Here is a 27,132-nt window from a genome sequence, read left to right as displayed (position 1 = left end):
AGGAAATAAATATGTAGTATGTTAACTCATTACTATGGGCTGTTATAAAATGAATTTTATTGGCTGAGATAGAAGGTAAAAGCATCATCCATTACATATTGCAGCAATAAAAGTTTTTGTTCAATTCAAAAAGCAATTTTCTTAAAATATTTGACAGTAACCGTTGCATGTCACAGCAGACTAGAGTAAACAATTTAAGCTTATGTAAAAGCATCAACTTACTTGAGAGCTAAGTAAATACAGCCCCTCATACATGTATGTCATACATGGAATTTGTTTGGTGAATTTTTTATATTTCATAATGTAAGCCAATGTGATAATTCTTTAACTTAGTAAATGCGGTATGCATATTCCTCACAATTGGTAATCCAAGTTTTTTGAACACTTCTTTTGTAAACAAAAATGGGTGACAACAAATGTTATTTTAACAGAAATGGTTCAAAAAGGCCCAAGGCTTCATAAATAATTCATCAAACCTGGCACGAATAACTTTACAAAACAAGTTTACATACAGAAAAGACGCCCTTTTTCTCAGAAACCTTGTTTATGGTGTGAGAGAGTGGAGATTGCATGAAGTGCTTGTAATTTTATCTTTTTAGTAAAACTAGCTGCTTTGTGTACATTTCATATTTAGTCATATGTATTCTCTTTAAGGCTATGCAGAGCTGTTTATTCAGCAAACTATATAAACCTTAGTTATTTATGAAAACATCTATTCACTAACATGCTAACACGCGTGTTTGCTTGTTGTGTGTTACACTCTTTAGCCATGGTTGTAGTTTGAGATAAAAAATTGCAATAAGTAGGAATCGAACTCACAACATTTGGTTTGCTAGATCAACATGCCACCACCGACTCCATTCAATTACACTCCAAGGTTACGCAACAACTGTTCATCTAGTTTACTATAATACTACTTGCCTATATAGGGTACAACATATGCCTTTCTTTGAATAACTTTTGAGTTAAAATAATTCTATGTTTAAATTTCTAAAAAGCATAGAATCTTACGAGATGAGAAAAGCTAAATCCCGACTGTTTATAGCTTGGCCATCAGAGTTAGAAAAGGGCCAAAAAAATCTTAATTCCATAACAAAGAACTCTTTATATCTTAGATTATTAAAATACACTGGTTTTGTAAGCAGAAAGCATTGCGAACACTCTACTACCAATGTACTTATGTTGAACACTCTACTACCAATATACTTATGTTGAACACTCTACTACCAATGTACTTATGTTGAACACTCTGCTACCAATGTACTTATGTTGAACACTCTACTACCAATGTACTTATGTTGAACACTCTACTACCAATATACTTATGTTGAACACTCTACTAACAATGTACTTATGTTGAACCAATTTATTTGCTATATTTACAGGGTTGAAAGAGTCACAAGTTTATAAGAAGTTTCATTTTAACTGTGAACTTTAGAATGATCCACCCACCGGCTGCATCTCCGAGAAAGCAAAACAGCTACGCTGTATCTTTTAAGCCATACTTACTGAATTGTCAAATCCTAAATAAATCAAAAACAATTAAAAGAATGTTATATATATTTTTATTGGCACATAAAATGTACTATATTGGTGTAAAAATATTTAAAAAAATGAAATATATCACTCTATGCCATAAGCCATCACAGGGTGATACTATCTGTTAACGTCGATCCATTAGTTTCTGATCGAGTCTTAATAGAATCGGCTAACTGTTCGTTACGATCATCGGCAGACTCACTGATTGGTTCAACTATTCCAGAATTGTTACATAAACCTACATTTGATTCTCCATTAACATGCTCAGACTCATTGTGAACTGCTTCCTGCGATGCATCCTCTATATCCTCAACCGTTAATCCATGCTTTTCATCAATGGCTCTATCACTAGTGGAGAGTTGCTTTGGCATGGCGGCGCAAGTGCTTGTTGTTTGACTAATATTCGCGTCTAGTATATTATGTGGTGATTGACAATCTGCTGGTGAGTCATTGGTACTTACATTCTTAATGATCGAGTCAACTTGGTCGGTGTTTCGAGAATGGGTAGCAGAAGTTGATGAATGACTAGCTAGCACCTTCTGTGTATTGTCATAATCTGACCTATCTGGAGCATCTGAAAACGAAACTAATTTTCCATCTTCATTTGTCACATTTGCATTATTGACACTTGTAGCCTCTTGACAGCTGCCAGTATTGACTTGTTGACAAGTGTCACCTGCCACAAATGGATCATTGCAATCCGTAACTTTGGGCGAAGAGTTGCTGTCCAAGCCTTTCTTATTATTATCTGTGGATTCTCCCCTATCTTCACACACCGTATGCAGACTGCTCTCAAGTGTTTTTTGATGATTATTGTTATCTGCAGAAACCTGTCGTTCGTTGTCAGACAGCAACTTCAAGCTGTCATTTGACACCTTTTGTTCTACCTCTTCTACTTTTTCATATTTTAGGCAGGCATCCCGCTGACTGCTGTCAGAAAGCGAGCCTGACCCATTATGTTTGATGCTGTCAAATGATATACTCTTTTTAAGGAGCGGAATGGTGGGTAATGGAGAATCTCCTTGCTGGTTAGGCGGGATGTGCTCATTTGGCAGGGTGAGTGGTGAACTATTGCGATAAAATGAATGAGCGAGTGGCTCAGAAGGTTTGGAATGAGTCTCATCACTCGAATACTCGTCGTTAGGGTAGTTAGAAGTGGTGTTGCTCCAGTCAGTCGTCATTGTCTGCGATCTTCCTAGCGCTATAAAACATAATTGCAGATATGAAACAGTCAGTATGATTGATCAACTTTTACAAGAATTTCCATTTACTAAGAAGGTACAAGACCTATTTCTAAATAATAGAACTACAGTAGAAGCTTCTACAATGTAAATAATTTGTTCCGGGAACAGCTACGTAGCAGGGATTCTATGTTATACAAACAGTAACATACATGTAAATTGCCTAATTCGCTCCTAGATCTTTCAAACTTATTTGAACATTCAAAAAAGAAAAAAACTACACCTAACTTTCTGATTTATTGGCTGTACAGTAACTGTAGAATGATTGGTTTGTATCAACAACCTTTCTCCTTTTTCTTATCACTTTCACTTGGTGTATGATACATGATAGCCAAAATTTTACAATAAGTTAAAGGGAGCCCACACCTCCAATGCCAACTCACAACCATTTGTTGATTTCTTTCTAAATAGCAAAGTCTATTCTGCCAAAGTAAAACATAAAAAAATAATAATTCATAAATCTGAATAAAAATCTTTTTTGCTATGAGGGTGGTGTCTATCCATCTGTCCGTCTATTCGTCTCCGGGGTTCAATGTTAAAGGTGGACTTGCAACAAAAATCACATTACAGTTATTTGGTATCAAAATGTTCACCATGTCTTACTTTGTTGTGTTGTAGGTGCCAAATATTTGGGAATGTGATTACAAGCTCTTAAAAGCTCAAAAATGAACAGTTAATCGTCGCCATCATGAAACCGCCGTAGATTGAAATCAGTTCATTTCTCTGACGTAGTCATTAAATTTGGTTATTGTTTTTCTCACGTGATGTTCTCACGTAAATTGAAAGGCCAATAACATGCTCAACATAAAACATCTTGTAGCACTAGTTTATGACAAACACTTCGGGTTTTACCGAAGACCCCGTATCAAATATAGATGCTCGCTACTTTACAGTTTTGTTTCGGCTTGGTCTAATCGTCGAGCCGTAATCTAATCATGTGACCCATACTTAACGAATAATTTATGCAGCATTTTTCACATTATCACAGGTGACCAACAAGCTCGCCATGGTTGTCAGACAATGATATATGTACTCCTTCGAGCTAAGGTTAAAAAATTAAACAAATTTTCACGTTAGGTTTTAAGATATCAGTGCTGAAAGTGACAGCATTACGATGACGTTGAAACAGACGCGTAAGAACGATAGACATGGTTTTATTGAATGCGTAAAGTATATTTGTGAAAATATTCCGACGGATAAGGTTGCGTGAATGTGTAAACAGAAGCCATCTTGTACAACTACATCCCAGTTGAGCCGTTTTGGAAAGAGATTTTAATCTACGGCAGTCCCGTGATGGCGGCGATTAGCTGTTCGTTTTTGAGCTTTTACGAGCTTGTAATCACATTTCCACATATTTCGCACCTACAGAGTACAGAGTAAGACATAGTGAATCTTTTGATACCAAATAACTGTATTGTGAATTTTGTTGCAAGTCAACCTTTAGCCCTGTACGATGCAACACAAAAATTACAAAGCCACCCAGTTGAAAATCAAAATTTGGAAGTCAATCGTTGCGCAGGTTGACCATCTTGAGAATGGCAAATATTTATTGTATTAAAAATCAAAAACTACTATAAAGTAAACTATGTATAAAAATTGTAAAATAATACTGTTAAAAATACGAGAATCTTTTTTTGTCTTTTTGCAGTATACAATCTGTGACAGTACGATAGGCCTAATAACAAAAACAGAAGTTGGAAGTCTAGAAGGCGCCATATTCGCTTAATGTTCATTGGCAACTCCGAAGAAACTGAAGATATGGAATTTTATTGTGAGTTTGTGAGAGTCCCGTATTATCATTTGCTGGTGAATCGCTCAAGTTTGTTTAGGCACACACCAGCGATATCTCCACGCTCCTCATGACGCACACGATAAAATCGGCTAGTGGGTTTGCACCTACATTAGGCGTGCATCTGTGTTGGCACTGGATTCGATCTCAGGAATTCAGATCTGGAGGCGGTGAATTTAACATATAGGCTACACAGAATATAACAGATCAATTAGGCAAATATTATTGACATCGATTGAGATGCTCACTTTAAAGCGTTTGCTTGGGGTTAATAACTAGCACTTTTAACCGTTACATGTAAGGATTGCTAAGCTGACCCAAAACGCAGGTATTGTTTTAGTAAAGATTTTAGTAAAGATCTAGTTTTCCAGGTAAGTTACTCAAAGTTATTAGATGAATATTCTATTACCTGTACAATGTCGAGCATTTGGCTAGTATATAACACAGGTGTACCGTATTTTCTCTGTCAAGCGCGGCAAGAAAATAGAAATATTTTTAAGGTTATCTAAGAGAGTCGTTATTTAAATTGAATTTAAGAACTTCAACAGATTTGACACTTTACGTTATGTGGAAATTTCTCACGCAGCCGGAAGCAAAAGCTTTACATAAAATCTTTACAATATGTGGAATTTACGTTATAGGAGGTATGTTTGTAAATTATCATTATATATACATGCTTATCTAAATATCTGAAAATAAATGTTTGACTGTCTTCGTTTTTATGTCCAATTAATAGCGATTGGTTAAACTACGCACGCTTGCAGTCCAGTGCCTCATGAGAGATCATGATAAGTAATGATTATATGCACAGTTATTCCAAAGCATGGCAAAGTGGCTGTATGGTCTAGTGGTAGTGCGCTTGATTTTATATCCGCGCATCTGAATGAATGGGTTCGATTCCTATGAGGTGCAATCCTTTTTGCTAACGCTCTTAGCGTGCTTCGTATGGACATACCGTGAATTCCGGCCAATAAGTTAGAAATTTATTACCAAGTTTCAAGATTAAAAATTCGTTCGCGACACCGCAGTAACATTTTCATTACTTGAATTCTAGTAAAATTCCATAACCATAACCGATGTAATGAATGTATCGAGACCATAAAGTCTTGATGCAGCAAAAGAAAAAAGAGCAGACACATACTGGCTAATGATGGATGTCGCAAGTGTGTGATGGAAGTAGCTCTTAGCAAGGCCGCTGGAGGAGAGCACGACTCCTGCTGAGGTTGACTCACAACACTGCAAGAAATGAACAAGTTTCTGCCATACAATAACATGTAGATGTACTTGTAAAATATTTAAAGACGTATTGTGAGTTTACCGTCTGCTGATATTACTAGCCATAAGTTTCAAGGCAATGAATGCCTTCCATTGTCATGCCAACCTTATAACCAACCTAAAATTATGCATTATTAACAGACAAATAACTTAAAACGATAACAATAAAACACCAATTTTGGTCACCGAGTTCACTTAGAGCCAAATTGGAGGGCAGACACTTCCAACTTTATCTTATTGCCAGCATTCTACTTTAGTAGAGCTCTCTTCCTAGTAACCAGAGAAAAACTAAAATATTCCCTGAACTGCAGGCCAATGACAATCCGAATGTTAATTTTCTACCCACACACACAGTCTGACAGTAAATATGACACTATATTGCACATGTCAATATCATTGTCTAAAGGAGTGAGATTTAGCAATGACTTATGCAGATTTCAAACACACACATTGAATGACAAAGATGTAATGACACACCCGACATCAAACTTGCAGTGCAGAAAGTCTTTAAGGTTTCTGAGAGTTAGCTTTGGGTCTTTAGTGGGCAGTTCATAGGCGTGCCGCAGATTCTCTATGTTCTTATTAAGGAGCTGCGCCGCATAAACAAAAAGTTTTTTGTCCTTCCCTCGGCTATACAGTGGCAGGCTACAACAGGTGTCAACAGGTTAAGTTACAAATAAAAAGATCTAAAGGCATCAGCGTCTATTGAGTAACCCATGATGTAAAATGCCAAAACACTCCAATTGGAATATTGAAAAAGGGAACTAACTATGACATGAGTAAGAACATATTTCGGTAACTCGAGCTGCTCTGAAAGATATTAAGCGAGGGTTTGAACCTCCCTTAGCATGACGTGTTGACAAAATGCAGAACAAAACTGCATTTCTTGAAAGAATTTGAAAGTTTTAAAACAAAACAAATTTCTTTTTTTTTTTTAAATTCTTAATTGTAAGAACTGTTGACACCATAAGTTAATCATTGTATGTACCATATGAATGTGGTTATCTGTCTACAATGACTATACAATTGTAAATAGAAAGCCTCAAGCTTCAAAGATAATGTTTTTAAATTAGTGGTCACATTGATGACATATTTATTAATTAAATGATCTTAATCCTATCTTGCACGGCATTATCTATGACAACATTTTAAAATAACCAATTTGCTCGGTGCTAAAGGAGTTAGCCAATGAAACTTATGAAATGCGAAAGCGCTGATGAAACCTCTTTAAAAGAACTTTATATGCCGATATCGGCTACTTACGAACGATCCTTTTGAGATGGAAGCAGAGGCGTGGGTCGCGCCATATCGTATATTAATGACCTTGACCCTTGAAAGTTAATCGGATATTCGAGAGGTAGTTGGAGGAAATGCGACAGCATGCTGACAAGGTGTGCCGTGTAACCCTGTGAGGTACTGGATGCCAACTCATTCTGACTGCTCACCTGCTCGGCATTGGGTAGGAACACACCTGCTATTGTGTACCGCCCGTCTATCATCTACAAGACATGAACCTGCTATTGCGTACCGCCCATCTATCATCTACAAGACATGAACCTGCTATTGTGTTTCACCCGTCTATCATCTACAAGACATGAACCTGCTATTGTGTACCACCCGTCTATCATCTACAAGACATGAACCTGCTATTGTGTACCACCTGTCTATCATCTACAAGACATGAACACGTTAGTTTAACACTTCTTACTACAGGAAATGTTCCGAAAAAAAACACATTCAAGTGGGCTTGTTAGTATAGCTTATATCATAAAGCTATAGAGCAGTCAGATTTTTTTTAAACTTAAGAGCTACCCGTACAATCAAACAGTCGTGAGCTTTAAACTGAAAGGAGTAGTCGGGGTATATATATATACACACAAATGATTCTTGCTCCATTTCATAGCCTCTTCTAGCATTTAAACATAAAACCACGACAATAACTTAAAGGTAAACACAAGACAATGTTGAAGATTTAAAGAAATGACTGGTTTATAAATTTCTCATTTGTTTTGGTGAGACAGAACCAAACTTGGAGCTCTTTTAAGTATGATAATCATCTGAATAAAATATTTAGTCCAATACAACTATTATGTAAAAATAAAAACAACTCCTGTAGAAATAATAGCAATTTACCAAAACAATTGCCCTGTAATTAATGGAAAAGCCACAATTCTGGACAATTCTTCCACAAACTTCTGGAAGCGGTTGTATCATCCATTTTGAATAAGGAATAATAAGCGTTGAATCACTTAGTTGAAGCAATAACTAGCCTTCACTTAATACATAGTCAGATCACTCGAACAACAGGCGATACAAATCAACAAAGTATTATGGACTCCTAGCAACTAGTCCTACCTGTTCAATAGGGTAGATGAGACTGAGCTCATGCACCAGCTGTTTCTGTCTTTGAGATAGGAGAGCGTTGCCTTTTAACAGCCTTTCCCTAAAACACGCAACTATACAACATTGATAAAATAATAATATAATATTGGAAAAATGATTAAAGTAAAGTCAACACAATAGAAATGAGGTAAAAAATGCTACAAAAAAGTTGGAAAAATGAAGCCCTCAAGGAACCCACTCCACCAAATAAGGTTCCTACTATCTCACTCGCTGAATCAAAGGTCGGTAGAAAAGGTCAGGTAAAAATTTTGTGCTATCTAGATCTAGTAGAGTGTAAAGTTGTAGAGAATACAGAAAAGCTCAGCATTTACAGTTATTGACGTGATGGGTCGATAACTGTGGGGAATTAGATTTTCAAAGTTGTCCAGATGCTCCATGTTGATTGGTTAACCAAGATGCCAGCTACCAATGACTATCAACTATGAATAGATGCACTTTACACCCTCTTTTTCACTCATGTAATAGCAGAGACAGTCGAGCAAAGAAACATTCGCTAAGAGGAGGTTTCTCTGCTAATTATGTAGATGCAGTAAAGCACCAGGTATAAGTCCACCAGGTATAAGACCATCAGGTATAAGACCACCAGGTATAAGACCACCAGGTATAAGACCATCAGGTATAAGACCACCAGGTATAAGACCATGAATTGATAAAAATATTTGAAATAAAAGCGCTTTAATTATTTGACTTGCCCAAAAAGAGACCATTAAAGCGGACAAGTAGGACACTATGGTAATATATAAATATTTATAGTATAGTATATAGTATGGCAATATATATATGTATATATATATATATATATATATATATATATATATATATATATATATATATATATATATATATATAGAAATTCCCGTCATACAACCCACGACCTGGTAATGGAATAAGTGATAACGGAAAAAAGAAATGGTAGTGCTGGTTGTTGAAAAAGTAGTTGTCAGCAGGAATTGACAGAGTATAGTGTAAATGTTTCTCATTACATCCAGTACATGTGAGCTGTGATATGTTGTTGTCAAGTCTGCCTAGAAAGTTGTTACGCAGTTCTTGAAAATCAGGACAATCTAAAGATTGAAAATGAGGAATTTGATAAAGGGGGGGGGGCAGTATTGGGAGGAGCAATATTGTTTTGTGCAATATTTTCATGGTCAATGATGTCCATAAAATCATGATCATCATCTTGAAACAAAGGGGCTGCCAAGTCCATGTCATTTACATCGCCTACAACATCTACTAAAAAATTCTCTTAACCAGATGAGTTGTTGTTATTATTTTGAGTAGCGTGTTGTTGAACATTAGCATTTGATGTTGATGGTTGATGTGAGGACCTTCTATTTATCCTCCTATTGAGCTGTAATAATTGAGAGACACGTGGACGGCCACTGCGTCGGCCACGACGTGGTGTTCTGGAAAGTTGTATGCCCATGGTAGTTGTCAAGTTGTTTTGAAATTACATGTAAATTCAAAAAGTCAATTATGCAAAACAAAAGGTTGTAAAAAAATCACACCTAATCTACTATTATCTCAAACCTATGTTTTACAACAATAAAATAAATATTAATTAAAGCTGTAGGCCTAACCTACTGTAATGTATGTAATTTAACAACAGCAATAAGGAAATATGTTTATTATAACTCTGAAATGCAATATTAGAAGTAAAATGGCAAGCTGCTGTGTAATATACACAGTTTGAAAGTTGGTTGTGTTGAATGTAGAATGGTTCTGATAGCGATCTTTAACAGAAAGCAAGTATGAGCGTTTACGCGTCTGGACGTTTTCTGCAAACTGGAGCAAAATAAACAAATGTTCTCGTCATAAAGGGGCATTGTAGTTCGGCCTTAGTTTGTACATAAGATAAAAAGAATTTTGGCTAACGTTTTAAATGATTTAATGAAACCTTCGGTAATTGGACAAAAAAACATAGGCTGATAAACTGTGTACCACAATTTTGTACCTGTAAATCTGTCTACGCCTCAAACGGTCTACGTTTATTACAGAAACCTTCGAATAAATTCGAATAATTATTCTTATAATTAAATCTTATAATAATTTTATAAATTGAATAATTATGTTTATAATTAAATGTTTTTGCAAGATATTAAAAACGGAAAAATACTAGAAACCTTCGGCAATTAAACAATACTATAGACTGGTGAAATGTGCACGCTTTTCTCGTGAAATGCGCACTGCTTAATAGTTCTACTATCTGTCGCACGGCTTCATTGGCGTATCGCTGGCCGGTCTTAATTATGATTAAAAAAAGCTTTTCAAGTGTTTTATTGCAATTTTAGGCCAAATTAATCTGTCTATTGATGTATAATCCGATCAGATAGGCAAGGTTTAGGATATCTTCTACAAATACTAAAGACTTGGTAACATATTTAAATAGGTTTATTTGTGTTTTGTATCGTTATTATACTTAAACGACTCCATTGAAAAATGGTTAAATTGTTGATGAGATTTTGGTACAAGGGTTTGCGACGGTCGTTGATGAATTAGTTTTCGTGAGTTGCGTGCACATATGCATTTATCATAAATCTCTCAAACAATCGCTTCGCTCGTGTTTGGTCGTAGGATTATTTACATTTAAGTACTAACAATGAGTGTGCGTAAACACACACTCTTAGATATACATTCCTACCTATATGCGTATCCATACATGTATACTGTATACCCTCACATTATATATAGATACAGTCATACCCCAACACGCGAGCTTAATGCTTTCTGAGACCAAGCTTGTAAGTCAATTTACTTGTAAGTCAAAGCACTATTCCCTCTATAAAATATTTAGGTAAAAATAAACGATTATCACACTATGAACACACCTAAACGGGATATTATGATGAAAAACAGTATTTTTAACTGTTGTAATTCAGTACCTACAATACCTATTTAGTCGTTATGATCTGCAACAAGATGTAACATCATTCTGTGAACTACTGTATGAAGTTTTACCTACGAGACAGACGTTGTGGATAACAGCTGCCTGAGTGACTTGAAAGCAAAGCATTAGGTACACTGAGCTTTTGTGCCTCTCCGTAATAGAAACTTTGAATTTAAGTTCAACAAATTTAGCTTACTAAACACACACTTGAAGCAAGGTTTTAATATTTTATGAAACTTACTTTTATTTCAAAGTCATTTTATTTCTGTTTACGGTTAAGCAGTTTTTGCCTCGCAATCACTATAACTTTTGGCCAGCCTTTAAAAACTTTTTTCAAACTGATCCGGGGAAATAGACTAAGCGATGTTGTTCCAGAAAGCAGCCTCTCACATACTCAGCCATATGGTGCAGTAGAACCGGGAACCGGCTCGTATGCTCTTATTTTAAAGATTACTCGTATCTCAAGAAAGAAACTTGCTCAAAAGTCAGCTTGTATGTCGAGTTTCTCATACATTGGGGCACTCGTATGTAGAGGTATGACTATACATACATAGAGGTACGTATACATCAAGATAAGATAAGCGCAAGTAACCTATTTTAACACTCTAGTTATTTATATACAAATACATATAAATATAATTATATATATAAACATGCATATATACATAATTTAACCTGTTACTGGCATTTAGCAGAGAGTTTGATACAGACATGTTATATATCACACTCTCAGGTAAACATCAGTAAAAGGTAAAGGTTAGGTTGTACTCACTCGTAACCTGATTTTAACAAGGACATGCAATATAGCATGAGTAATATCACCCGTATTGGTATGAATCTTACAGTCTGTTGCAAGTTTAAATAAAACCTTTTCTACCTAAATTGTTACTGCTAATAACTGTCATAGTTAATGTCTAGCTTCCTCGCACTAAAGGAAATGTAAAACCAAAGTGGTGACTGCTTCAACACTTTATACCAGATGCAATTATCAGGCGCCTAGCAATGTTAGGCAACTCATTGATATCACCATAAAACTTGGTTGTGAGAGCTTCTGCGTATTTGACAGGTGGAGCAAGGCTTTTAACTACAAAGAATGGTATGATGGTATTGCTGTGAACATATGAAAGATCGTTCTTCACCTCGCATTGTAGTAATCGCTTTTAACATCAGCAAATCGCCCGTCATCCTCTTGCATCATCTTTTGACTGTAGTCCATTTCTTTCTCTGCAAGGAGAAATAACTCCCTACTCAATGTTGGATACGCCCTGTTTTGTAGTTAGAGCAATAGAGCTGTAATCAGCCTAATCTAGGCACATCAGAAGAGGATAATGTAAATGAACTTATAAACATTGTCTATTTAGTTACTAGTAAAATTGTTATTAAATTCCCCAAAGAAACAAGCTCAGCTGTTTGCAAATCGTGAAAATTTGATGATGTGAAAATACATTACAGTTGACCCTCATAAAAAGGGACTAACATGGTTGGCGGCTGGTAGAGTTTAGCCGATTGTCTGGTTCAACTGATGTGCCTATCTGTAGGTTTACGTATATACAGTAATATGTCACATTAATAAGGGCTATAATAATACATTGCGCTTTAGACTCTACACTATCCTGCATATACTATAAAGTATTTAGTAAAAAATATAATGATAATAATGAGATAATAATAAACATATACTTTATAATATTGAGTATATAAGAAAAGGATTTTTGTGGAAATAAAAAAATAGCAACAAAGGTTATGCAACTCCAATAATCTCGAACTACTGGCAAAAATTTTCGTTCTCGTTAAGTATTACGCGTACTACCATTTTGTTTTATTGAATATTAAATTAATTACTCTTTCAAACCATGCTGTGTTTTTAAACATATTTATAGATCATGGAAAAATTTATTTCACCATTGAATATCAAAATTCGATATGATTGACAAATGTATATCACTCTTGAGAATAATATATATGAACAGCACCAATAGACAAGTGTTTCTTTCATTTAACAATTTTTAAAACTTGTGCTAAAAATTATTATAAACTGATTATCAATTATTTGAATGTAACTGCACTTTGATTGCAATCGCTAGGGCCAAAATTGTTCATAGGCTACTATTCAATATCCACACTAACAGAGGCCATCATAATGAGTGACAACTGTAAACTGGAAGCTTAACAAGGTTGAAGCCTGAACAATCTCAATATGATTTTGACATGTCGCAATGCATGCAAGACATGAAGACAACTGTCAGAATACAACGAGGAAGCATTTCAAAAGACATCACTTGCGTATAAACCTCTTACACATAGCCATCTGAGTACAATTGTGAAGTTACAATAACACACACTGAGCAGGTGAATATTACACTGACTCACATTATGTATGTGCAAATGACATATTATGGGTAACAATGGCTGATCAAGATTAAATTATTATTATCATGAGCTAGGCAAACAGCTCTAAGTAAGAAAAGGTAATGGTTAGGTACAAAGCATCAGGAAATGGCCAGTAAAATTGGACTAACTGTCAGTAAAATATTCAGGGAAATTATATAGCTAATTCTCAACAATAATCAGTGCTGCGTGTCCGTCTGTGCTGTGTGTCTAAAGCCAAGATTGGTTGTTGAGAAAAGATTGAATCCTATTGGATTCGAACTCTCCACTTTTATCTCGGTACACTGACACATTAGCCCCTGCACCAAACAACTGCCTTCCAGCATATCAGAATTAATGTGCACAATATACTCATTTTTTTTGCTTTATCAGCACACATGACGATCTCCCACAGCACACTAGACTACCAGAGCACTAGTTACCATGAAAGACGACTCACCACGCTTGCTAGTCTCAACTCGACGAACAGCTACCCTTGACCTTTTAGTCTGAAGAACCCGCCTTCTCTGTTCGAGCTTACTTCGGATAGAACTCACTCTAACTCTACTTGCCTCCACCTGTTCTAGCTGAAATAGGAAAGGACAACTTCCATGATTGCGCATTTCGGATAATTGGCTGCAAAATGTCACATCAAATGCAAAATTTCCTTTTCATAAAAAATCTATAGCTGAACTCAAAGACTAATTCCACTTTGTCAAACTAACTTTACAGTTTTACTTCACTACGTTAATTGCGTATTTTCACTTTAGTATAAACCAAGAGGAGTTTCAGTTTGCCAAACAAATATTTAGTTTTTGCTGGTCTCATAATATGTATAACATCTGAACATTAAACAATAGCGTAACACCATTTCATCATACATCAGGTTTACAAAGACACATCACATAGAGGTCATAGACTTAGGACTCTGAGCTGAAATGGCAGTTGGCTAATATTCAATGTTGATGACCTATATATAGATATGTCTAAGTTTGTCATCTGTTGTCATCTGTTGTTTCCTGTCTGTCCAGCTAGAACTATTAAAATATAGGAAAAAACAATGCGCTTTGTGCTGGATTTGAACTCACGAAGAATATAACCATAAAGCTATGCCATTCGTACCATTCCATCGCTCTTAGCAGATACTGTATACTCTTTCCGCAATTGCTCACGCCAAATTATTAATTAATGCAGTGCGCCCACAGGCTACGATAATCACCCACGGGTTATGATGCCCCTGTTATAAGATTTTTTGGCTTTAATTTATGAAACATGATGCTTCTTAGACCTCACGATACTAGGGCGAATTTGTTTTGCCTTAAATGATATCAACAAAAAACTCTCTGAAATTAAAATGTGGCAGTTGGTGTACTGATTACGACGCAATATCAAATATGTCAATACGCTATTCGCCGAAATCCCTCTCAGCATGCCTGAAGAAGATGTATGTTGCTCACTATCTCAGTTAAGCATTATTCGCCATAAGTTGTAGTAAAAGTGTATTTGAAAACAGATAGGAGATAAAATTTTAGTTGAAAGATTGAAGTTTACTAAAATACATACTAAAACTTTCTTCAAGTATGGGTTTAGTAAGCTAAATTCATTCAAGTTAGATTCAGGGTTTACGTTACACGCCTGTCTCGAAGGTAATAACTCCCCACAGAACGTACTGCGCGTAGTACAATGTAATGTTACATTTTCTTGCAGCTCATAACCACCTAATACACTAAAGTTACTGTAGGTAACTATAGTTACCAAGTTTAACATTGTTTTGTTACTAACTTTTAATAACTACAGTTACTGAACGTATATAAAATTTTGATGATTTATTTTACCCGAAGGTGTTTGCCATAGATAATTGCTATGGATTTCTATACCACTCTATACAATATTTTCACCTTATGATGCCAACACTGAAATGAATTGAAATCATATAATTGTATAGCAAATAATTTTTCATCGTAATCATTAAAACAGACTTTATTTAGCCATTCCTTGCTAATTATTTCACATTTTCATTTAAACACCTTAACAGTTTTATTTTTTCCGCTCAATTGATTTCAACAAAACACTTTTTTCATGACACAAAATTTAAAGGCTACAGTTGTTTGAAAAAGTTTGAGAACCTTTACAGTTGTTTTTTTCTTTCAACTCATTTGAACTGCACAAAAGCCTTTTCCATGATATGATGTTTAAAAGTTAGAATTGTAGCTGTTGTTATATGTTAAATAAAAATAGATTTTCTTAAAGACTTTTTTATTACATGGGCAATGCCGGGCATTCAGCTAGTACGACCATAAAAAGCAAAAACAAGGAAGCGTACCATATGAGTCATGGATTTCCTCTCAACCATTTGTTCATGAATACCTTCCTTCACGCGAGACATTTGCTGTTCGGTCTGTCGCAGAGCTCGTAATACTGTCTGCAACCTGCACAGGATGTAGAGTAATGTAAAGCTACTAGCATAAACAGTTGTCCACCAAATAAAGACAAGGATATTATTCTCCTGGTTGTGTACATATACAGCCAAACATCTGCTCACATCAAATATTTACTTACAATCTCGTCAACATACCCTGTAACATTTGAGCAAACATTGTTTTCTACGCAAAAATCAATTTTCAACATGCAACAGTCAATGTCTTGAAGCATTGCAGTTGCAGAATTTAAAGGTTGACTTGCAACAAAATACACATTACAATTATTTTGTATCAAAAGATTCACCATGTCTTACTCTGCCGTGTTGTAGGTGCAAAATATGTAGAAATGTGATTACAAGCTCTTAAAAGCTCAAAAATGAACAGTTAATCGCAGCCATCACAAAACAGCCTTAGATTAGAATCTTTTTCCAAAATGGCTCAAATGGGACGTAGTTGAATGGGATGGTTTCTGTTTACACTTTCATGCAACCTTATTCATCGAATTATTTTCACAAATATACTTCACACATTCAATAAAACCATGTCTATTGTCCTTACGCGTCTATTTCATCATCATTGTAATGCTGTCACTTTCAGCACTGATATCTTACAACCTATCATGAAAATGCATTTAATTTTTTAACCTTAGCCCGAAGGAGTACATATCATTCTCAGATAAACATGAGGAGCCTGTTGGTCACCTGTGATAGTCGAAAAATGCTACAGAAATTATTCACGCTGTTTGGCAGGAAGTATGGGTATCATGATCAGATTACGACTAGACGATTAGACCAAGCCGAAACAAAACTGTAAAGTAGCGAGCATGTATATTTCATGCTGGCTCTTCGGTAAAATCCGAAGTGTTTGTCATAAACTAGTGCTACGAGGTTTTATATTGAGCCTTTTGTATGCCTTTCAATTCACGTGAGAACATCACGTGTCAAAACAATAACCAAATGGATTGACTACAACAGATAAATAAACTGATTCAAATCTACGGTTGTTTCGTGATGGCTGTAACTACCTGTTCGTTTTTTAGCTTTTAAGAGCTTGTAATCACATTTCCACATATTTTGCACCTACAACACAGCAGAGTAAGACATGGTGAATCTTTTAATACCAAACACCTGTAATGTGAATTTTGTTGCACATCATTTAAAGTGATGAGCCGGTAAATATTTGAAAACTTAAATCATAAAAGTAACAAAAAGGTAAGGTTAACCTTCACTTAGCCTTAGAATGAATTACAGTGTGCATCTCAATGACCACCTTTTCATCGTAACCAACATGCCTTTTGAGGAGTTGTCGGTACCCCAGTGTGCGACACAGGTATGAGCAAAAAGTTTTAACGATATCGAATATAAAATATAAGTTACAGTAGTTTTGAACTTTCAACTTACAGGCAGCCTACTCCATCAGCATGTTTGTGCTTGTATGGAAATAAAATAATAATCAATTATATTTATAAATTATCGTTAATGTTTACAATTATCAAGTCCGGCTAACCTTGTACAGTTAAACAAAACTCTCTTCCATGTGGCTCTAAGGATCTCTTCAGTAACAAAAGTATATTTATGTTCATTATAATTTATTCAATTCCACTATTTTTAAAAACAATTAGCATTTTATATTTAATTTGTTAGAAACTTTTATGTAATGCATTTGTTTTAATGTTAAGCGCAGCTATGTGCATTAGTTATTCAAAATATATCAAAGGTTTCTAGGCTGTGGTATGAATTAAACTAATTAAAATGTATATTATAATATGAAATATTACAGCAACATGGGTGGATCGCTGTCAGAAGAGGAGAGCGTTGTTTTGTTGTCTTGGTAATGCTTAGAATAAATGTTTTTAAAAATGTATGTAGAAATATTTATTAACATTGGCATGAACTGAAAACCTGTCATCACGCAGAAAACATAAAACATGAACTACTACAAATGAAAGTTTACCTTCTCTGTATGCAATATATAATAACTCCAATTTATGCAACAATGGCTTTAACATTTGAAGACAAATTATGGAATCGATTAACTCTGCTTATAGAGGTTTGGCTGTAAATAATAAAAATACATAATTTGGCAACTTTCTGGCTAGGAAGGGCTTTGAAGGAAAGCAATTGGATGTGATCCAAAAATAGAAAGTTAATATTTGAAAAAGTTACCCTGAGTACCATGCCAGTTGCTTGCAATTGCTTGAACATTCCTTAGTCTTTTACACTGAGATATCTTTAAATGGAATGTGTAAAATTTTACGGCACTCATAATTGCAAATGTAAAAACCTTAATAATATTGACACACATATTGTGAAAAGATTGAAATGTTCAGTGTTTGTAAAATAAGGTTTATGAAAAGGTGCAATATGTTTTATGCTCGCCATAATCATTATCTGGCGCTTCCTGTTTTGGTTGTTCAAAAATAGCAGATAGGGGACTACCTGTACTAACCAGGTTAATTTTCGTTACTAAAACTAAGTTTTTAGAAAAATTACTCAAATTTTTTTGTAGAAATCAACTTTTACTATAAAAAAAGCAAATGAAGATTGGGCAGCCTCGCCTAACAGTAGTATTCACCTTGTTATTTCTCAACAACATTGAAAATGATGCATAATTGAACTTGAAATGGCAGTCAACCTTAGTAAGCTTTTCTGCCATATAATTAACTGCTTCAACCAACTAGGCAATAAAAATTCCATAAAAAATCTTTCGGAATGAATTGTCTAAACTATCAATTGATAAGTTCAACTTATACCTGGATAGCTGATTTGTGGAATACGACACTTTGGGAGTCTGTTCTGTTGAGATATAGAGGAACTCATCCCTTTGGATACTAGAGGGCAATCCAAAGGTTGACCCAAACATCTCTACAGTGAGCAAGTCAGATGGAGTTGTCTCCCCACACGAGTCCGCCACCCTAGCCTACAGAGAAAAGAGCATTGACCAGCATAAAACATGTGGCAGCCAAAAAACTCAGAAGATGGAAAGATGATGCAGGCAAGTGCCCACACGCAAATCTTTGCTATAATAAAATCAGTGTCCGTTTGTCTGAAGCCGAGCTATGAAAGTTAGAAAACATTATTGCATAGTGATGGGAGTTGAACTCAGGCATTCGGTCTAGCAGTCTCAAGCGTGCTACTGTCTGAGCCACTCAACCATCTTGCTGCATTGTAGAATAATTGTGCACCTAGTTATTACACATGATGATCCCTCACGGCGCATGGTACTACCAGCATACTAGTTTTAAATAGCAGTGACAACTACTAGACTTGATTTCAGAGTGTCAATAGCTCATCATAGAAATAGAATAACATCGCTTGGTTGCGGTGACTATAAGGCCAAGGTGAACACATGGACAAAACCAATAATAGGTGTCTATTACTGCGGAGACATATATGAATATAGGAATTCAACTATAAATAATATTAACCGTAAAGGGTACCAAGTTGGAGATGGTGATTAATAGATACCCAGACAATCCGTCATTAGGGGATAATCAGGAAAAATTTTGACTCGCATAGTTGTGATAAAGGTAACATCTCAACAGGATCTGAAGCTCACAAGGACTACACTGGGTGACTGCAATGCACCATTAAAAGCAGGACACTAACCATTAGATCATCAGAAAAGAAATTCACTACAGGTGGTGATGGTAAATTTAAACAATTTGCTGTTGATTCAAAATGCTTTAGTGACGCTAGCATGTAACATAAATTGTCGATAGTGAGATCGGTCCTACCATGCAGTTTGTACTGCGAAAGCATGAAAAGCTAATGATTTGGTAGTCGTATATCACACAGGGATCCCCTGTTTTATTCAGTCCGATTATTGTAACGTCTATGCTGTATGGCCACTGGATTAGCCGCTCTAACATATTCAAAAGGTTGTATATTGTGCTAAAACCAGAGTTGGGGCGATGGCAAAAATTGACTCCTGGGTAAAACATTATTACTTGCTTTATTTTAGACTAATATTTCCAGAGCCTTGATTACAGTGCTTCATTCGCAAAGAATGGCTCAGCAATCCCCTGCCCAGAATCAAATGATACTAATATGATATGTTTAGCCAATGACTGCTCCAATATTACAACTGAAAGGTCCAGGAGACTAAAATGAACGCCCTTGTGAAGAGAAATGGACATTATCTGTTCTAAGAGAACAGATAATATCCATGATTACAAAAGGAATGGAAAAGAGCTGCCCGAAAAACTATAAGCTTAAAGGTTGACTTGCAACAAAATTCACATTACAGCTATTTGGTATCAAAAGATTCACTATGTCGTACTCTGTTGTGTTGTAGGTGCCAAATATGTGGAAATGTGATTACAAGCTCTTAAAAGCTCAAAAAGGAAAAGCTGCCGTAGAATGGAATCTCTTTATTTCTCTGACGTGGTCATGACAGTTTGGTTATTGTCTTGTCACGTGATGTTCTCACGTGAATTGAAAGGCATATAAAAAGCTCAATATAAAACTTATCGTAGCACTAGTTTATGACAAACACTTCAGGTTTTACCGAAGACCCCGTATCAAATATAGATGCTCGCTACTTTACAGTTTTGTTTCGGCTTGGTCTAATCGTAATCTGATCATGTGACCCAATACTTTGCAAATAATTTTTGCAGCACTTTTCGATTATCACAGGTGACCAACAAGCTCGTTATGATTATTAGACAATGATATGTATTCCTTCGAGGTAAGGTTAAAAAGTTTAACAAATTTTTACGGTAAGTTATAAGATATCACTGCTAAAAGTGACAGCATTACAATGATGATAAAACAGACGCGTAAGAACAATAGACATGGTTTTATTGAATGCGTGAAGTACATTTGTGAAAATATTTCAACGAATGAGGTTGCATGAAAGCGTAAACAGAAACCATCCTGTAACAACTACGTCCCATTTGAGCCGTTTTGGAAAGAGAAACCAAACTACGGTGATCTCGTGTGGCTGCGATTAGCTGTTCGTTTTTTAGCTTTTAAGAGCTTGTAATCACATTCATACATATTTGGCACCTACGACACAACCGAGTAAGACATGGTGAACCTTTTGATATCAAATAACTGTAATGTAAATTTTGTTGCAAGTCAACTTTTAAAACTTGACTCCTGCAGCGGAAGACTCTTGCCCCTGTCCTTTATTTGACCAGATTAGCCAATCTCGGATTGTACTCATGAGTCATTTGAGAGCACACTAACAAGCAGACATCATGCTCGTAAATCGAGGGATTGCAGACGACAAAACGTTATCTCTAACTAGTGATCTATTAGTACACTTTTTCATCATAGAGTTACTTTAAGCAGAAGCAGCCTCTCAATGATATCACAGACTACAATTTTACCTAAATAATCAATGAACCATGGACAATTAACTAGACGGAATGAAAACATAAGTACATCTGTATCGATACAAGATTTTCAATAGGAACCAGAAATATTTGGTAGCGATAGACACGTCTAAAGCTATGCATTCACTAACAGATATCAGACAATCGTTGTGGCAGTCATTACAAAAGCTACAGCGCTAAATATTAGTAATGCTGGAAGGGTTTAATCGCAAAACTGATACAACAAAATCACGCTCGTTGGGTCATTGTGTCTTTTGATTGATGATCATAAAGGATAATCGTCTAAGAATTAAACACGATCGACGTGACGCTCAACCAATTGTTTAGCAAATTTCTGATTGGTTGCAAACCCAAAACTGTTCTGAATGATGAACTAACAATTAACCAAATCTGCCTGGTTATTGACCAGTGTACATAGAGGTAACCAAGGTACATACAGCTTTACAAACAGAAAGCTACCTCACTGACATCTAACTTACAGTTGTTTGAGCGGAAGACAGTATGAGCATTTGAAGGTCCAAGTCAAATTCCAAGTGAACCTTGGGAAGAGAATCACCGTCTTTTACCCATATCCTTAGACAAACTTGGCTAGGTGCAGTGTAATACCATGGTACATGCCTAATGTCTATTGATCGCCAACCAGCATTGACAGTTCCTCGAACTGACTCGCTTTTGTAAAAATCTAAAAAACAGTTTGCAAATTAATTATTAAGGGTACAATTAGTTCATACCAGATACAGAGTGTCGTTACTTTTAAATATAAACATTCAAAAGCAGAGCTTTACGTAAGCTAGTAAAATACTGAAATAAAGCTAATGAATAATGCTATATATTATTTTACGAAACTAGCGTGATAATTTCTATCGATAGTTTAAAATAAAAAGGCTTGCACAATGCCAACCATGATAACTACAACCTCAACTAGCTTGGGACCATAAAGTTGCCTATTACGCAGTCACAAAGGTTAGCTATGATTTTAGAAGAAGTTATTGTCAAACATCAGTTGAGTGACCAACCAAACATTTCAATAGCGAAGATCATTACAATCTGAGCTGAAGATCTATTAAACTGGAATGACCTGTGGAAATTTTGAAAATATACTCACGGGCAGAAGTAGCATTGCGGTGTAAAGAAAAATATACTTCTAGATGGTTGATATCGGCACATTTATAAGAGAGATTCTTTATACATAATCCCTTGATATGTCGAATTCTTTTCTGTAAAAGTATTTACATGTTTAATAAATATTTGAATCATGCAAGCTTAGCAACCAGGTTGACAGTAGCGTGAATCGTCCTATCAAGTGAAACGCAAGTATAATTTCAAGATACAACTTCAAACACCAGCCCTTTTATCATTAGAGCTCCAGGATACAAAAGAATCAGTCAAGCAGCATTGTGATATTTGTGGCATCTGTAGAATTATATCATTTAAGGCCTTATATAGTGGAGTTATGAAAGCGAGCGCCTTGGAAACATCAAGCTAAAACCTTAGAAACAGCATATATAAGTCTTAGCATTAAAACATGAGACAGTTACAATTCAACTAATTACCTGTGTAGGCTACTTCTACTGAAAAGTTGCTGATAAATGCTGTCACCCTCTCCTGGTTAACTAATTTGAGTCCAATTCGAACTAATTAGAATATACTAAGGCTCGTATTGCAACGTTTCCATGAACAGAGAAAAGACTTTCACTTTCATGCTAAAGTGCATCACCATTAGTGCCACTCTTGTACAAAAGGACTCTTGTTCATCACAGAGCAGTAAATTGTCTGGCGGATGACAGCACTACAAGAGTGACTATTGAGCTTCCGAAATGAGGCTCTCTACACCAGCTATTCGCATAGCCATCATCTCAATTTTAAAAGTTGTGCCCTTTACTATTTACAAAAGAAATTTAAGGTAATAACTAACATCCGTCTGCTGCTGGTTGATTGCAACTGGCAATAGATTGGTATACTTTGCCACAAAATGGTCAGCTATGGCAAAGTTTTTGATAAACTATTAAATGCTTTAAAGAAATTTTCCAAATGTTACATATAGCCGCTATAATAGCTTTAATCGTGCTATGTGGGATGTTTATAAATTGTGCCAAGGAACTTCCTCTATTTGACCGAATGAGCAGACTTGATTAGGCATTGGAAAGCTAATGTAACTATGTTTTGCATTACATGAACCAAATAAAAATTAATAAATAGCCACATCTTGCCAGCAAATCGTAACACAACATGGAAGTGTTCCAAAACCGCTGGCCAAATAGGAACCCAAAGGAAGCAGGCGAGTGTGGCGGTTGGGAGAAATTATAATTAAATCTTACAGCATATGTAGACAACTTCAAATCTGAATCAGTAAAATACTTTTCCTCCATTTTGCCCAGTTAAACTATTTCGTAGCTTTACATTTCATTCTAGCCGTGATAGAGAATTATAAACTACATAATGAAAAAGTATAGCTACTTTTTGCTGTCACTCCCACAACAAAATCTTACGCCTAGTTGGCTTCGCTGTAGCATAAGGTCGCATCCGTTTCCGTTTCTATGTACCTTTTGATCACGTGATTATGCCAGTATTTTTCGGCATGGTTATGTAAAATGTATTAACATTGTAACATTGATGTAGTCGTTCTGTATTTTGTGATAATTATTCGCAGGTGTTTTAGCTAAAATGGGATCTTTAGTAGCAGAAAGAAATATTTTAGAAGAAGGAATAAGCATTATAAAAAATGCAAAGGTAACTAGTCAATCTGGACACTATTTTCAGCTGTGTAGTCTGCCGCTTTTATTCTAATACTAAAGCTCTTTATAACATTTCGACTTGTGTTACGATTCCTGCTGAAAATCAACGCTGCTTCGATGTATATTAGATATTTTTTACATTATTTGGATTTGTTCTTTTATTTGGTAAGCATAAAAGCCAATATAGTGTCACATGGAGTTATTTTATACTGTATACCCTGATTACTGTGCTGATTCTCACACACGACGCGTTACAGCGACACACGAACGTTCGTTAAATTGTTGTACTCCCACTTTAGCCTAGAAATAGGTTGTTTTATTTAAATAGATGCGTCTAACTTTACAAGCCGTTTTGAATCAGCTGAAAGGACATGTTTTTCCTCACAGCTAATGGATACCGCGCCAGTTGAGTGTCGTGCAGCTGTTAGGACAGCCAAAATTGGTGATCAACTCGTGCAAAAGGCTTAGTAGTTTATATTTTCTAAATTAGTAGAAAGTTACTCACACCCCAACTGCTTGCTAACTCCAATGTGCTAAAAGTTCCAAGTTTTACTCATGTCGCGGTTGGCTCCGACAGTAAACTTCATGTAGGCCTATATAATCTTTCTATTGCCGTTGCAAGTCCATTATTCTTAACCAACACGGAAAAGCAAAATTTTTGTGCTGCATTTGATAAAGATTCCTGGCCAAAGTAGACATCTATCATGGCATAATCTGGGTAAGCCATTATTTAGACCTAAAAACTCCATTAGTTGTGGGCAATTTTAACCGTGTTATAGAGAATCTTCAAACTTCACATGCTGAAGCAAACTGAAGACACTGTTTATATTTCTGTAGAATATAATTCATGTGAGTTGGAACAGATGTCGAATGAATTTCACATTTATGAGAACATACTGAATCCACCGAGAATAAGCCTTTCTTGGAGTTGCACCCACAAATTTTAGATCAGTAACAATCACCTTAGTCATGACAAGGTGCATTCCTGGAAGCATCACATTTCCGTATAGGTAGACTGAACATTCATTCTTATCAATACTTATTTCCATCAACAACCAGCAAGGCTGTCAAAAATGCGTGGAATTAAAGATTAATCTTAGAAAGTTGGTTCTACTCATAAATGAATTAGGCGAAAGGCTGGATCGTGGTATCACGTAATTTGATATTTTTGTTAAGTTATTTTTTGCTCAACTAAGCATGCACAGTATACCACACTTAATCGTAAATAACATTTGAATCTCTGCTGAAAGAGATTATGCTCGCTATAGGGATGTTACTATTATTTAATCTTAATTTCACAGCAGCTAGTACTATCATTGCTATTTCCAACCACTGTTGGGTCTGGGCTAAAGTCTAAATTATTAGCTATTATCTGTCAATAAAATTGGAACCTACATAAAATTATTGCGCAAGGAATGCTCATAGTGATCAGTTTATTAGTTCTTACTGTCCCAGGTGGGTGTTTGAGAGGCTGATTCTCCCGAATCAAATGGACTTTTGAAACCAAATTTTTTGGTGATCCGGTTGAAGGCATGGAGCCTACAGGTATGAAGTTAAGATAAAACCAGCCAAAACATGGAAACCATACCATTTATACAACCTTACAGACGCACGCACGCACACACACACACACACACACCTACACAACCACAAAATAGAATTTATAATGTACCTTAGAGAATTATTCAAAAGGCAAAAACTATGCCGCCTGCTTACAGAGTTAGCCAATAAAATGTGAGCAACACAGGTGAATCCTAACAAACAGACTGCTGTACCTAATGCTGATGTTGTGCAAAGCATGCAATCAATCTATCAGCAGAAATATTATACCTGTAGTACCCCTCATTTGCAAATGAGTCTCTTGACTCTGTAACACTAGCACTGTAATTTAGTTATGGAAATTGTCTTTTTATTTGAACACCGCTGTAAAGATATCAATGTTGTAAACAGTGATGTAGTAATTTTATCAGCGCCTGTATTCAGTTGCTGCCGTGAGTAGTTCAGCAAATACAAGTTGTATCTATATTAATAAATCCTGCTTTGTCACTGCGTGTGTGTCTGTTAGCCCATGTAAAAGCTATCATTTCCGTAGTTTATGGCCGATTTGATCCTAACTTCACACGCATATACTCCATGCCTTCTGCCAGGTCGCTCAATATATTTTGTTTCAACAAACTACGTCTGGTTCCTTATAACCAGCCTCCTAGGCCTATACATCCACCAGCTGGTTGTCTGATTGAAATTTAGAGCAATCCCAGGCAACAACAGGTTTACTGCTAGTATATAATACTATTGTCAATTTCAATAAATACAATTAAACAATACTTTTTAGCTGGAGTTTGCTAACCCTGTTTCTGAGATGTATGGGGCTCTCCAGCGACAATACACACAAGTGAGAACTATAAAACTTCAAGGAAAGGCTCAGGATTATGTGTGAGTATAAGTTCATTTTGTCTGCTAGACTACATACCGTAAAACCCCTAAGTGAACGCCACCTCTATTTGAACCTCACCTCTATTTGAATGCCACCTCCAATTGACCGCCATTAGAGAGGAAGGATTGAAGAATAGAGTGCCATGGTGTTCAATTGGAGGTTTTGCCGTATTTGTAAAATTTTTGTTGTCTTCAGCTGTTTATATAGATGCGCCTTGAAAATCCTTTTAGTCTTATTCCTAACAGCTTTTGACTAATTTTTTAAAAGAGCTGAGTCTCAAATTTGTAGTTAAAATTCAAGTGAGTTGGGAGTTATCACTCTTGTTTTTATAAATGTTCATTTTTGTTGATTTTTAATGCATACTGTGATTAGTAAACACCGGTGAATTCTATTCCTTGCTAATGTGCAAGGAATAGAATTCATTAATGTTTATTAGCTGTCGAAGCTTTTGTGTACCCTAACCATTTTATAGATTTTAGATACATTTACACACAAAACTTAGCTAATAGTCTTGCTATGACAGTGGATTTGTAGTCGGCTTCTTTTGGTTAAAATTTCTAGTGGAAAACTGTATGTTATCTATCATTATTGAATGACGATTGTCTGCTGTTGCTGTAAATGACAATTTTACTGAAAGTCGTGGTATTCATTCAACTTGAAGCTTGTGCTGACGAGATAGAAGTCTGTGTCCTTCTTAATTG

At 35.7% G+C, this 27,132-nt stretch overlaps 2 protein-coding genes across 2 annotated transcripts in view; one reads left to right on the top strand and one right to left on the bottom strand.

Moving 5' to 3' along the window:
- Positions 1 to 1,542: 1,542 nt before the first annotated feature.
- LOC137406110 (uncharacterized) lies at positions 1,543 to 23,728 on the bottom strand. The gene is made up of 12 exons (XM_068092641.1): positions 23,581 to 23,728; positions 22,368 to 22,479; positions 21,742 to 21,944; positions 18,674 to 18,840; positions 15,825 to 15,930; positions 13,962 to 14,088; positions 12,274 to 12,358; positions 8,200 to 8,287; positions 7,108 to 7,343; positions 6,322 to 6,489; positions 5,711 to 5,805; positions 1,543 to 2,740 (listed from the first exon to the last, which is right to left on the bottom strand). The coding sequence occupies exons 1-12, from the start codon at positions 23,629 to 23,631 to the stop codon at positions 1,644 to 1,646; spliced, it is 2,535 nt and encodes an 844-aa protein (XP_067948742.1). The 5' UTR covers positions 23,632 to 23,728; the 3' UTR covers positions 1,543 to 1,643.
- A 198-nt stretch (positions 23,729 to 23,926) lies between these two features.
- The window catches only part of LOC137406999 (uncharacterized), a 63,951-nt gene continuing 60,745 nt past the window's right edge, over positions 23,927 to 27,132 (top strand). Inside the window, exons 1-2 of the mRNA XM_068093599.1 lie at positions 23,927 to 23,992; positions 26,330 to 26,430. Coding sequence (XP_067949700.1) covers positions 23,927 to 23,992; positions 26,330 to 26,430 — 167 coding nt within the window. The remainder of the gene's footprint in view (positions 23,993 to 26,329; positions 26,431 to 27,132) is intronic.

Source organism: Watersipora subatra, chromosome 10 (genome assembly GCF_963576615.1).
Source record: "Watersipora subatra chromosome 10, tzWatSuba1.1, whole genome shotgun sequence".
NCBI classification, from domain to species: Eukaryota; Metazoa; Bryozoa; class Gymnolaemata; order Cheilostomatida; family Watersiporidae; genus Watersipora; species Watersipora subatra.
This window is presented reverse-complemented; position numbering and strand designations above follow the sequence as displayed.